Source organism: Borostomias antarcticus (assembly GCF_949987555.1).
Source record: "Borostomias antarcticus genome assembly, chromosome: 18".
NCBI lineage: Eukaryota > Metazoa > Chordata > Actinopteri > Stomiiformes > Stomiidae > Borostomias > Borostomias antarcticus.
Window position 1 is genome coordinate 8,961,312 of NC_140251.1, and position 14,490 is coordinate 8,975,801.

General features: G+C 43.0%; 1 protein-coding gene across 1 annotated transcript; it reads left to right on the plus strand.

Moving 5' to 3' along the window:
- Positions 1–328: 328 nt before the first annotated feature.
- Positions 329–13,642, plus strand: sema7a (semaphorin 7A (JohnMiltonHagen blood group); the record flags this gene model as incomplete). The annotated part of the gene is made up of 14 exons (XM_084452548.1): positions 329–368; positions 2,957–3,096; positions 6,727–6,768; positions 6,929–7,024; positions 7,918–8,020; positions 8,333–8,443; positions 9,024–9,166; positions 10,122–10,300; positions 10,705–10,813; positions 11,482–11,677; positions 11,916–12,031; positions 12,746–12,891; positions 13,041–13,099; positions 13,215–13,642. 14 exons carry the CDS (start codon positions 329–331, stop codon positions 13,640–13,642), a joined length of 1,908 nt encoding a protein of 635 aa, XP_084308674.1.
- Positions 13,643–14,490: the final 848 nt, after the last annotated feature.

A 14,490-nucleotide genomic window follows, 5' to 3' on the forward strand; every position in this document is an offset into this window, starting at 1 on the left:
GTTACTCATTCAATATAGACTGATATAGCTACATCCACACAGGCTTACAAAAGGTAAAACTTGACTTAACTAAAGAGAACCTGCAGACGATTGTTTATATTTAGTTTATATTTAAGTCATATTTTATATTGCACAGTACTGTGTGTATTATTTATTATTTTGTGTGTGTTTTTTATTTAGTACTGTGTGTACTATTGTTTTGCTGCTGTGAGGTTGGGGGGGGGGGGCAAGACACAATATTTTCACTCCCTGTACCTGTACTTGGATGTAACAATAAAGGAATCTGAATCTGAATCTGAATGGAGAAAGACCAAGCTGCAGGTCCACCATGATATTCTCAATGAACATCTTTCTGCCTTTAAGAAATGGTTAGTAGGAGGGAATCAGCATGCTACTGAAATAGCTGTGAACAGAAATGACATGAAGTAATGTCTGATAAATTAAGATAGGTCTTGTCACCTGGACACATCAGTTCCAATGCTTCCAATGCTAATCCAGCACAATAAAACTGTGATAGCCAGTTAGCTCATGAGCTCACAACTAGCCGCAGGGTGTGACGAACTTGACCCAAAGGCATAGCCTCAGACGTATTAAAATTAATCTTATATCCGGAGAAATCACTAAATAACATTAAGAGAAACAAGCCAGCCCCGCCCAAAGCCAGGCTTGACCTGGACTGGTTTTACAAGCCCTCCCTGCTCCCTCGTTGATAGGCTAAGCTGCATTAACTACGTACTGTACGCTGCAGATGGGTCTGGTGTTCAAATCCTGGCAGTGATGGAATAAAACTGGACCGAATTAGGAACGCCACGCAAACGTAGTAGTGAAATTGAGGGCTCAGTTCACGCTGGAGTTCCTCCTGCTGCATAATGTTTTGCTGACATGGCAACATTTTCGATGGCAAGGTGATTGATAGGCTAAAGCAAAATGAAATTGTTTCTTCAACTGAACCTCTTTCTGGACTGGAATTTTCTATTTGCTCTTGCTGGATGGAGGGATATACCAAGACTTATTCTGAAAGGTAGGTTTGTGAACTTACTATGAGCTAGCCTGCAGTTATTGATGTTGATTGTCAATTAATAAAATAATACTAGGGTAATTCATTTTGTATTTATGAAGCACGTTTCATTGTGAAACAATCTCAAACTGCTGAGATAATCACAGTCATTTAGCTGACGCCTTTATCCAAAGCGACTTATAGCCTACAATAGAGATACAATTTAATTATATAGGCAATAATTGCATTTAACCCTTTTAATACGACCACGTCACCGGCAATATTTTAAAAATCTAAAAATATTTAATAATATAAAAAAAATATCTAACAAATATAAAAAATTCCTCACTCCAACACTTGCTGAAAGCTGAGAAACTGCGCTTTCTAGTATTATAGGGAAAATCCAATTAATATTCGAAATGTTGTCACTATATTTTCAGGGTTAACGTAGGAAAAGTCAATGGCTCTGTAGTTTATTTACTTACTTACTTAAAAGCTTGGTTGTTTCGGCCTAAACATTGCCCTATTATTCGCTCGCTTGTTAAATTATTGGCCTTTGTTGATGTGTTAAAAAAAACACACATCAGTAACCTAGGCTACTGTAGTTTTCCTGTATGTTTTTACATAAAAATGCTCAGCGCCCTTCTGGTGCTGTGAAACCGTTAGGGTTTGAGGCTGGTGGAGGTAGGACCCAAAAGCAGACGGCAGGCAAGCAGCGCAGGTTCAAAATATAGGTTTTAATATCCAAAATAAACGCCGGGAGGAAACGCAGGGGAAACACGCACTAAAATTAACAATGAACCGACAGAACAAAGGAAACAGGAGGGCATATATACTCTGGGAGAACAATCAAGGAACAACGTACAGGTGTGCAACAAGACATAACGAGACACAGGTGCAGACAATCACCCAGACAAGGACATGGAGGGATTCCAACAAGACACCAACACAAGGACAGAGGAACAAGGACACAAGGGAGGAGAACAGGGAACAAGGCTTGGACAGGGAAATGGACTGGGCAGGAAACCAGAGGGGGAAACTAGAGGGCCAGGAGAGGAGGGACTGGAGTGACGTGAGACTAGTGAGGGGACAGGTGTCTAGAGGACACAAACCAACATAGAAGACAAGACAACAGACAAGACAACGAACACAAGACCAAAACACACAAGGACGCAGAACAAAACCAAGTGACAGTGACCAAAGTGTACAAAAGTCTCTGGGGGTAGTGCAGGGGCAGTCACTTGGAGAGGAGGTGCTCAGGGTCCAGGAAGGTCCAGGGGGCACAGGAGCTCAGGGTAAGGAATCCAGGCCGGGAACAGGGGGTGAGCAGGGCGAACCAGGGGTCCGAGGCAGGGGCGAGGGTCTGGACCGGGAGCAGGGGGTGAGCAGAACAAACCAGGGGCCCCAGGCAGGGGCGAGGGTCTGGACCGGGAGCAAGCAGAGTGGACCAGGGGTCCGGGGTGAACCAGGGTTCCGGGGCAGGGACGCGGGTCCAGACTGGGAGCAGGGGGTGAGCCGGGGCGGACCCGGCCCGAACCATAACAGAAACCTCACATCATATGCTTTGAAAGCGCACCCCCCAAAAAATCGTGCGTGCTTCGTTGGTCCTGGCTTACCCGGTTCTAGGACCCACCAGACGCCACTGCCCCTAATACTGTAGATTTGTGTCCCCACGTCTTTATCAACTTTTTCATCCCTGATGTTAGGCCGAATCTGTCCTGGCACATAGAGTTTTGAATAATCTATTTATGAATTTGAGTGCTTAAAAAAGTCCTATGTTAACTTGACTGACTGTTGATGTATTTATTAGCCTAGACCTAAAGTGTATTGTTATTGGATAGGCTAGACATTCATGAAATAAGCCATACTAACAGTGATTATAAAGGTCTGTATAGCATAATGTACTTTGTGAATTTCAGTGAACATAGTCTAATGCTGAATATCCATTCCTCTCTCCAGACAGAAGCAATAGCTTCTTGGCATATCCAACATACCAGAACCACACAGTGTTCTTCCATCCAGAGGACTCAGATGAGCTTTATGTTGGAGGGACTGGCTTCGTATTACAGATTGATGTAGAGAACAACCGGATCATAGAGGTTGGTATCTAATTTAATCAGTACGTACTGTAACTCAGGAGGTAGAGTGGCCGTCTGGGGACCACTTCCAAATGCAGGGAACAATTTCCACCGACGACCGCAGATGCATGTGTGTGTGTGTGTGTGTGTGTGTGTGTGTGTTGTGTGTGGTTGTCACCGCTCATTCACCTGTGTCTATTTGTGTGTTGATCACCGTGTGGCGTAAAAAGAAAACAGGCCAGGTCCAGCCTGGCTTATGTGTGTTGGCTGGCTTGTTTCTGTGCGGGACTGGTAGGACGGTAATGTCTGATAAATAAAGATGGGTCTTGTCACCTGGACACATGAGTTCCAATGCTAATCCAGCACAATGAGAGCAGGATAGCCAGTAACTGTGGTGCATAGTCAATTGTCTATTGGCCACAAATAAAATACAACCATACCATGTCCATAAATTGGAATAGCAAATACATGACAATGATAATTACCTGAAGTGCTGGTAACTCTTGTTTGGGAGCTTTTTAAAATAGCTACTCATATGTTGGTTCCAGTTGTAGCTTTCAACAAGCACTGTGCCATCCTCAACTCCGACAAGCTGTGGGGTGTTGACTTTCTTCACAGGAGCGCTGTCTCTCACCACCCCAGCAATGTCAGTAAAAGTATCCACTCTGGTCTTCCTATAGCGCTGCTTGATCAAGCCAAAGCACCAGTCAGGGGCAAACTTGGTGTGGCCTGCAATCAGGAAGTGTAGGTCCAGCTTCAGGTGAAGCTTGTGCATGGTCTGCCAAGCACAGTACTACAGCACAAAGTTGTTCTTGGTTTGTCCACTGCAGTTGTCACAATGAAGGTCCACTTGTGTTTCTCCAACTCCATAGTTGTTGAAGAAACTTAGTTGATGACTGCATTGCTGCTCTTGACGCCATCCCTTTTTCGATCAGGTAGTTCACTTGCTTTTATGGTACCTAAACATAAAAAAGCTCAATTAATGAACAGAAATACTGATCGAAGCCATATTACAAGAAACTCCTAAACATCCTCTCTTAATCCCTAAACTTACAGTAAGACATAATTACATACATGCAGGGTTCAAAATTAACTTTTTAGCTCACCAGCCAAATGTCTGGTAGATTAATTGTACCCGCCAAGCCTTTTTTTCCCCAGCCAAAAATAACATTTATATAAAGCCTTTTTTGTGCCGTGTATACATACAGTACATTTAAAGGAGTAGTAAAGGGAAAATGCATGTTTAGCCATGTTTTAAGGTTACTTATGATCATATACAATGGTTCAGATCAAAACATTGACAAAACTAGCACTTTTGAGAAAGTCTGATAATTGCTCTATCACCGTTTTGGTCATACAATGGATGTGGGTGGGCACCGTGAAAAATCATTCAAAAAACATATTAAACTCTCAATTTCAAAGAGGTGTTAGTTGGCGTTCTGACATATAATTCGCTATAAAGTAAGATTCTAGTTCATCTGGAAAGGCTTTTTTAAATATTTAGCATAGAACTATTTAGTTGCAGCACATACGTATGTAAACTTCCACAAACTAAGTAGCCTAGCAACATAAACAATAACAATAGCTACCGTAAGTAGTTCCGCTTCCTGAATCCCCTCTGTGGATTGATCTACACATCTACAACGGTTGCTTCAATACAAGTCAATGGATTTCAGATAAACATGAAACTTCACTTACCTAAGCAAAAGGGTCTATTTTAACAAATGCTGGGTTTTAAAGCCTCGGCGCTACCATTAAATAACTTATTTAGACGCGTTCTGTCCGAGTGAAATTATTTTTCCGAGGTAGTCTTCTTCTGTGGTGGTGGCGGTGCTTTGAAGCTTCAACCCAGCATTTGTTAAAATAGACCCTTTTGCTTAGGTAAGTGAAGTTTCATGTTTATCTGACACTTGTAAATATGAGCGCCTCTCCTAACTAGGCTGACACCGATTTATTTTGACGGCAAAGTGAATGGACCAGCAAAGAACTGTTGTCTGGCATGAGCGAGCGGAATGCGACAACAGGACTGAGAAGGGCTAGATTTCAACCAGACATTCCAGTGAAACCAGGTAGTCAAAATAACTTACCTGATATAAAATGGGCACCGCAAACGCGGGCATTTCTGATGTCCTCAGTCCAGTCCGTACGCTTAATAATAGTGATTTCGTCTGTCTTCCTCTGCTACTGTTTCAAGAATGCGCGCACATACTTGTGCTGAATAGGCTGTAAAAGGGTCTATAATTAACAAATATGACCCACGCTCGTTACATAACTTCTATAACATCCAGTGACAAAATATGTCATGGTACCTTGGTATGTCCACACTAAGGATTGAACTCACAACCTTCATGGTGATAGGCAGCACACTATCCACTCAGCCACCGCTGACCTGGGAAATCTGTGGAGTCTTTTTGTTTTGATGTTCTGGGACCACTGCCTCTTGTGGTAGCAACATAGAACTGCAGGTCAACAACGACAACAGGGAGGGAGCGACAAATAGGATTCCCTCTTCATGGTGTGTCGGCTTACAGCCAACACACAAAAAAAGAAAAAAAAAAATTATTAATTGATGTTCGTTATCTGTCATCCTGTGTCTCTTACTGAGATATCATACTCCTTCAAGCAGCGATGGACAATGCTAGTTGATACTGTGAGCAGTGTTGTAATACAGGGAACAGGCAGAGCCGTATATCAATATCTATACAACTGTAAAGGCAGGAATCTCTGTCTATGCCTGTATTTCGAATGTCTCGAGAACTGGGCACTGTATGATTTTGAAATTCGGCAGGTCTAATGCTTAGGACCCAAGGAAGTGCAGTGTCGAGTGTGAAGTTGTTTGGATAAGCGGTTCTCAAGAAAGATGCAAATAATTGGCCGTTCCAAACAGGCACACGTTCAGCGGGCACTAGGACACAAGGGAGTGCAGCCAGGGGGCGCTGTGCCAGGACCCAGGAAGCCCAGTGTCGAGTATAAAGTTGTTTTAATGAGCGGTTCTGCAAACAGCAATACCGGAGGCCAAGCAATCGCCCGTTCCAAACGTGCCTGTACCGCTACTCTTTACAAGTGAAGTTTGTCAAATCCAGAAACTGTGAGTGACATCTCACATGAATAACTTATTTTTCTGTGACATAGACTTCCTATTTTCGGCCCAGTCATTGTAACGTCACTAATTTGATGGTCCTCCTGTCTGGAACAGATGGCTGTCTGTTGTGTGTGGTACAATAGGTTGTTACTCTAGGTAATAATAGCTAGGCTTCAGTATAGCAGTGCCCAGCGTGCCAAGCGTGGTGAAAGCCATGGTCCATTTTCAACAAAGACAGCTGACACATTCAATGTCAGCAACTGCTGATTAGCCTGCTGGTCGACAAAAGCCATGCACAGGGAATTCAGTATGCATGCCAAGAATAGTAGGGTGATAAGATGCAACATAACGCTAAATCAATGTAGTTTGTTCAACCCTGAAATTAATTGAATGCTGGTGAAATACCGTACATAGTGCATACACACTGTCCAAACAACCAAGGAATGGATAGGGAAGAAAGTGATGAGATTTTTTTCCCAGTGGCTCTCGAATAGCAAAACATGGAAAGCATCTTTTCTACGAAAGTGGAGAATGGTGAGTGTGATTGATGTCTGTATTTTACTCTGCAGGAATTCCCACTGAATGCAACAGGAGAACAGACATGTGCAGAGGTCAGTAAAAAAGGATCAATCTTTACATAGAATAGCCTAAATACATACCTGTATAGTTGAGGTTATGTTCTGCTATGTTATGTTCATCCATGTGACAAGATGTGTGATTTAGTTTGATTTAACCCCTACATGTCTGTATGCACTTGCTTCCTAACTATAGGGCCCATGTGAAAATGTTATCACTGTACTACAGAAATTCCAAGATAGCCTGATGGTGTGTGGTTCTAATGGACAAAAACCCCAGTGTTGGACGCTGGTGAGTAGGCACACATGTGAATGACAAACATCTGTGAAGCATCTACCCACACTTCACATTCTGCCGGTCTGGGTTACTTGTGGGTGTATGGTCCAGACATCCAATTATATATATATATATATCGACTTTAAACTGTAATTAAACTTGTCTGGTTGAGTATTATAGTGTTTTGAGCAGAAACAGACCACATATAAGAGCAAATGTAAATATGTTACACATGCCCCCACATTATGCATGTGACCTTGTGGTAACAAGCTCCCTGCCTCTCACTGACTCTGTGACCTCCACTCCCCCCTCCACCCCCCTACTCAATGTCTCCATCTAGGAGCAAACAAGTCTATGTACCTGTGATATTCAGTCAAATGTAATGAATGTTGAAATACAGACATATCTAGGGCTACTAAACACCTCAAACTCTGCTCTCTGAGGATGTGGAAAGTACACGGTTTCCCGAGTAAACTTGTCTGAGACTATACTGAGACACCAAACATAGTTTTTGATGTAAAAATCTAAATGTACTTGTCAATGGAAAATTTAATTGAAAAGGCGCCCCTTTTGTGGTGGATTCTGGAACTACAGGGGTACTGACAGACTGACTGACTGACTGACTGACTGACTGACTGACTGACTGACTGATACACTCACAATGTGACACCGGCCAATTTAAAGTCCCCCAACCTTCGGCTGTCAGGTGGGGGCCACTCCGGGTGGGGTACAACCATACACTCCTCTCCAATCTAAATCAGGTGGTCCTTATGGATTCATTTCAATGTACAGTATTTATCACATATGTTTTTAATACAAAATGTCTGAATCTTGTTTGTTGTTTGCATTGCTTTATTGTGTTTATGCCCTTGTCTCAAAGGTTATTTGCTGTTTATTTAATTGAAAAGTATTCCCAGGTGGACAATGGAACACGTCGGATAGTGGACAGTTATGACGGGACTGGAATCTCTCCATACATTTACACCCAGAACTCACTCTCCCTCACAGTAGGTATGTCAGAGACAGAGCTGTGGGTTATTTTCATCAGTATAGACATTTACTAGCCTGACATAAGACAGCATATCGACTCGTTACACTCTGTTCAGATGTTCAAGAATCAGTCAACGTCGGTGGAGTGGGCGGATTTGAATGTCTGGACCCAGGCTGTAAATGTACTGTATGATTCATTGTGGTTGTTGCTGACAGGGTTACATAACAACATCAGTAACAATGCCGTAGAGTCCATGCATACTGTATGCGCTGAAGTGCTAGGAATAATGTAATCTTTCTGATTCCATGATGTGTCTTGTGTGCTATTTTTAGAGGGGGACTTGTATGCTGCAGCCCCCTTGGATCATGATGGAAGCTCACTTCAGTTCAGAAGGAAAGCTGGCAAAAGACCCAAAGTCTGGATGTATGACATGTGGCTGTCAGGTCAGTACATTTCACTTGAGTTCAAACAGCATAGTCAACACATCGTCTGTACATCCTCGAACCTATCTGGTCCCCAGCGTTTATTATGATACACTTGTTGTTGGCCAAGGCTACTACTGTACACTGTCAAGGTGACGTGCCCTACACTGTCCTATGAACTAACCTTATGTTCTGGTAGGATCTGGTAGGATCCTTCTCTTCTCTGGAATTTGGTACTTCGGGGGGACTGACACTGACTGACTGACTGACTGACTGTCTCATTCACTCACTCACTCACTCACTCGCTCGCTCGCTCGCTCACTCACTCACTCACTCACTCACTCACTCACTCACTCACTCACTCACTCACTCACTCACTCACGCATTCACTCACTCTCAATGTGACACGAGCTAACTTAAGCCCCCCCCCCCTCTTTGGCTGTCGCCGGGTGGGGTACAATTATAAGGGCACTTGGAAAGGCCACTAGAAGTCAATGGATGTAAAGATGAATATATCCAATCTAATGTATACATACTTTACATAGTGGAGGAGTAAATCCATTAACAGCCATATGTTGCAAAATATTCTTTGTCCCTTCAGAACCCACATTCATCTCGGCCAGCTGGGTCAAGCGTACAGACGATCCACAGAATGAGAAGATTTACATCTTCTTCCGAGAGAAGAACTCTGACAGAAGTCCAGAGGCCGACCGCTGGATCTCAAGAGTGGCCAGAGTTTGCAAGGTACACGTGGGACGAAGGCCCGCCTGGTGTGCATGTCAGGGTTCAGACAGAGGCTCTCATTTCATTAAGCAGATGGAACAATGCCCTGCTACTGCCGTAGTCGGAGCTGGGACAACCATTTAGCTCTATAGGCAGAACTTTGTATACAGAGGAATCAAATTGCATCTGACTTGTTCTTGACGGCAAATGTGTTAATCTACATGTATAGTCAGCAAAGTGAAGGCCATTTGTGATAAACTATCTTAAAACATCTTCTGTATGTTATAAGATAGACAAAATAAGTTAGTAGATTGATTGTCTTAATTCCTGGTGCTGGAGGTATGACTTCATGAACAAAAGGGTTCTGTTCGTTAAGCAGTCTCATACAGTACACATGTAGTCATGTGAGCGATTGTGATTGTGGGAGGCAACTGACTGTAGAGACTATTTGTAATGTGTTTGGGAGATATTTTGATATCTGCCTCAACATTACAGGACAATTCCATTTGACTTATATAACATGACATTTATTATTTACGATTCTGGGCTAGCTGGGAAACAGGAGACGGAACATGTACCGCCATTGATACTCTCAGGTCATTGATACTCTCAGGTCATTGATACTCTCAGGTCAGGTTATGAAACTAAACTAACGTAGTTTTCAGAGACATTCTGTTTTATATCTGTTTAACTACAGTAGCACCTGCAATAGCACATAGTATTGCTTACAGTCTGTAGAACAGCTGTGACAACACCTTTTATATTAATCCAACTCAAGTAAACTTTTCATGAGGACCTTCTAACAGCCCAGCAATGTAGTTTGTTGTTTTACGTACATTAGATAACCGTGTTCAGGCCCGTGAACTCAGTGACCTGAGTTAAAAGGATTTGAAAGCACTTGTGAGGCATTGAAATGAAAACATTTCATAGCGTTGTCTAACTGCAGTTCCTTTGTTATGATAATGACATTATGCAGGTAGATGAAGGTGGGTCCAAGAGATTCTTCCAGAATATCTGGACGTCTTTCCTGAAGGCCCGGCTCGTGTGTGGAATTCCAAAGGAGTCTCTGTATTTTAACCGTCTCCAGGATGTTTATGTGCAGCATGCTGAGAACTGGAGGCGGTCCCGAGTCTACGGGCTCTTCACAAGCAGCTGGTGAGCCTGCCTCCTCTCCTGCCTGACTGTGGAAGCAATGTTGTCCCAATCATTCAATCTGACTGAATCAATGTCCCAATCATTCAATCTGACCGAATCAATGTCCCAATCTTTCAATCTGACTGAATCAATGCCAGAATCACTGAACACTCAGAACAGTCTTCAAAAATGTGAAAGGCCCAAAGAGTAATAAATAAATAAATAAATGTAGAAACCAAATATGTAATTTGGGTTGCTTTCTGAAGACGTTTGTTGCGCTTACATCAAGTTTAATCAAGGGTTGTTTGGCTTTTTCAGAGTTTCACTGCATAAATAACTCATAAATATACACTGGCATTATGGTAATCTTTACAGTAGGTTCTGATGCATTTTTGTCTAACTAAGGTTATTCTTGTCACCTAAAGGAATTCCACCGCTGTTTGCATATACTCAATGGAAGAGATTGATACAATTTTCGAGAGCTCTACCTTCAAAGGTTTTGATGAAGAAATTCCCAATCCCAGGCCAGGACAGGTAAATAATAATCTATATAAACTCACTCTGTTTGACTTCTAAATTCTGTGTTGTGTACAGCTGAATAACAAGGCACAGTCAAGAATGACTCATTATTAATGGATAGACATACAGTATGGAAAATGTGTCTGTCCACTGATGGAGCATCGTATCCCAGCAACCAAGTAAAAATATTGACTTCAGCTCATGGTTTCCATAGTCTGGTTTCCATATTCTCTAATAGTACAAGGCGTTACTGACAGTGAGAGCCAGCGCTGTGGAGGGGCCAATTTTATCCACCCAATTGGTAATAATGTGTCAGTCATGTAGCATTTAAAAATGTTGTAAATCAAAACAGTCCCAAAGATTCTGACTACCCACCCAAAGATGTCATCCTTAGAACTACCCATCCAAACATATCATTAAAAAAAGTTATTTTCCCAACAACCTCCTTCCATTTTTAGATAGATAGATAGATAGCTATAGATAAAACTTTTTGTTTATAGGCTTAATGTTGTGCTTTGGAAGGAAATGCTTGTGTAGAGAACTCTGGTTTGTAAACATCCCCAGGAGATGTATAGTATAGTATATGTAGAGGAAGTGGAACTTCCTTCTTTAAACAAAAATATACAGATGAAAAGCAGGTTTTCTGTATATATTTGGACAGAGAGAAATGGTCTCTCTTTCAGTGTGTACCAGACAGTAAAAGTCTGCCATTGGCTACTCTCAACGTGATCAAGGATCACCCAGAGATGAGTGACTGGATCCATTCCATACACCATCACACTCCTTTTCATATAAGCAGCCACAACTACACAAAGATAGCTGTGGATCAGGTCCTGGCAGCTGATGGACACATGCACAATGTCCTGCTCCTAGCCACTGGTATGTATGCATAGCATCGGATTTGAAATTACATCTATTGAAATGTACTGTATCTTTTAACCCATCTCTCTGTGCTCTTGTTTGGGTTTGACTGTGATTTGCATCCACTGTGTCATCCATTGTTTGTGACAGCGGATGTTTTTCTCAACGAATACACTATGCTTTTTATTAGCTTTATTTTTAGCTGTCTAGACTGAACAATGTGCAGTCAGGTCATGTTGTCCCTCTGTGTGAACAGACTCTGGAATGATCCACAAAGTCTTAGAGGACGGCTCTGAGCCATTCATCATCTCAGAAACAAGACTCTCCAACCACTCAGCCATTATTCGATCAATGAAGCTAGAATCCAGAAAGGTACTGTCTGATAATGAATGTATGCAGCCAGTGGTAATTTGTATGAATACAGTACATACAGTAGCCTAGTGAATTTGAGTGGGACTTGATAGTGTTGTCTTACATATAGAAATTTTCAGAGGAATTCTGTAAGAATACTTTTAAGATCGTTTCCTTTAAGATTAAATATAATGCATGAAGTACATGATTTGTGATTGGACGTGTTGACGTTAAATATTGCACACATTACACTCTGTACACTCACTGTATATATGTTATACACTGACCGCACTCCATTTTGTATATTGTTTTTTGTATTCGTATTTTGTACTGCTCATTAGCACTGTCCTGTCTTTGCACTGTCCTGTCTCGTCCCCGCACCCTGTCCAACGTTGTCACCTAAACGGGTTCTGATTCTGGTTCTAAAGTTGCATGAGATAATTCAACATGTTGGCAGCCCCTCTGTTGTGCTTTTGAAGGAAAGCTCTGGTCTTGATCAAAACTGCAGTATACTAGCAGTATACAGTACTAGCAATGTACTGCATTACTGTAGCTGTACAATGTACAAGCCAGTTCACTGAATTTCTAAAATAAAATAATATATTCACAGGGTTTCATGGCACAAAAATTATGTTTGGGGTCTTTCTAAGGCCAATTCAGAAACATTTAGCAGAAAACCCTGAATATTTAACTATAAAAAGTAATCTCATGCAGCTTTAACTCACCTGTGTTCAGAGAAGGCTGGTGGTTGGCTTCTCAGAGCAGATCTCCATCCTGGACCTGCAGAGGTGCCAGGACTACAACGCCTCCTGTGCAGAGTGCGTTCTGGCGCGGGACCCGTACTGCGCCTGGTCCCAGTCTGGCTGCTCTCCCACCGCCCCGTACGTTTGATCGTTTGATCAGATTACCGTAGGCAACAGGCATGATCGAAAATAGATGTACTCCTCTAGGAAAAGTCGATGCTCCACAGAATGCTAGCTGTGTTGATAACATGATGCCAATGGCTGTTTCTCTGTTCTTGTTTCTGTAGGGGGAGCATTCAAAACATCATCAGTGGACAAATCAATGTGTGTCATGAAAGCACAGAAGGTAACGTTACTACGCTATGACCGGTATTCTAAATCACATTCGTTTATTCTCATTGACAACGGTATAGTTTGTCGGTCACCTGCTGTACATCTTCATACCAGTTTTGTCTTTACAGTATCTCCAGATCCAAACGAGAGACTGAGTCTCCAAAGAGCCAAACGAGAGACTGGGTCCCCCTCCCCGGCGCCTCCTACGGTTCACGCTGTCCCTCTGGACATCCCTTTCTACCTGTCCTGTCCCATAGACTCCTACCACGCCGTCTACACATGGGAGCACGGAGGCCAGAGCAGCCCCTGTCTACATATGCAGTCCGACTGCCTGCATCTCATCCCTGCCGTGGCCCAGGCCAGCTACGGGGGCTATGCCTGTGTGTCCAAAGAGAGAGACTACACCAGAACGGTAAAGGCCTACCAGCTCCAGCCAGAGCTCGGCGGAATGTGCAAGAGTATCCCGGACGGAAGCAGTAGTGTGAGAGCAGTGATAGCGCACAGGGAAGGCCTCGTGGGTTTAGCAGTTGTGGCTGTCGTCTCACTTCTGCTCTAGAATCTGTGTGAGGGAGCTTCTTTCCACTGTTAACTCAGCCTTAGCAGCTATAGCCGAAAAGCTTTCCCATCAGTAAAGCATGTTACGCTTCATAGTGCAGTAGTAGAGGTTGTTTGGTAGAGTGCTTGTGTGATGGGCCCGCCTGGATCTGAAAAGCTCAAATATCGTCCCCAGAACCTGGGGGATTCTTCTTTGGTCTAGTGATAGATGTTTGGATTCCCGTGTGGAAGGTCGGTGGTTTGATCCCTGGGTGGGACAGGCAGGCAGCTGTCAGGCAGGGGATGGGCAGGCAGGAACTGGAGAGTAAGTGTGAGTAGCAAACTACGAGAGAGAACACAGAGTCGTTGCAGAAATCTCTCTGAAGAGTTCCTCCCCTTGAGATTACATTCATACAGCAGCACAAACAAGCATCACAGCTGGGCAGCAGGTATCAGAAGACAGATAAGGGTGGGCAAAGTTCCTCAAGGCCACTTATTTCTCAGGACGTGTGAATGTCCTGAGACATTGTGAATAGTGCACTGAGTCACAGACAGAAAACAAGTAATTAAACAAACAAAAATATGACTAAGCAAGCATGTACATTTTCAATCTTTAATCTTCTACTGTGGATTGCCAGTAGTAGCTAATAACTGTCAGTGTAGTTGAACAGCGGAAGGCCTTGAGGGGTAGTGTCACTGTCACTAGTGCAGAATTCATTAGTTTCAGTCGCTCCTTGTTGATTGTTATTGACCCTTATCCTAAGTGGCAGGGCCAGTCGCTATCAGCCCCCTGCTGATTGGCCAGATAATGTCATAGTTGGAACAGGGTGGAGCACAGGAACAATTATCGTCATTTCCCTATCCTGTTTC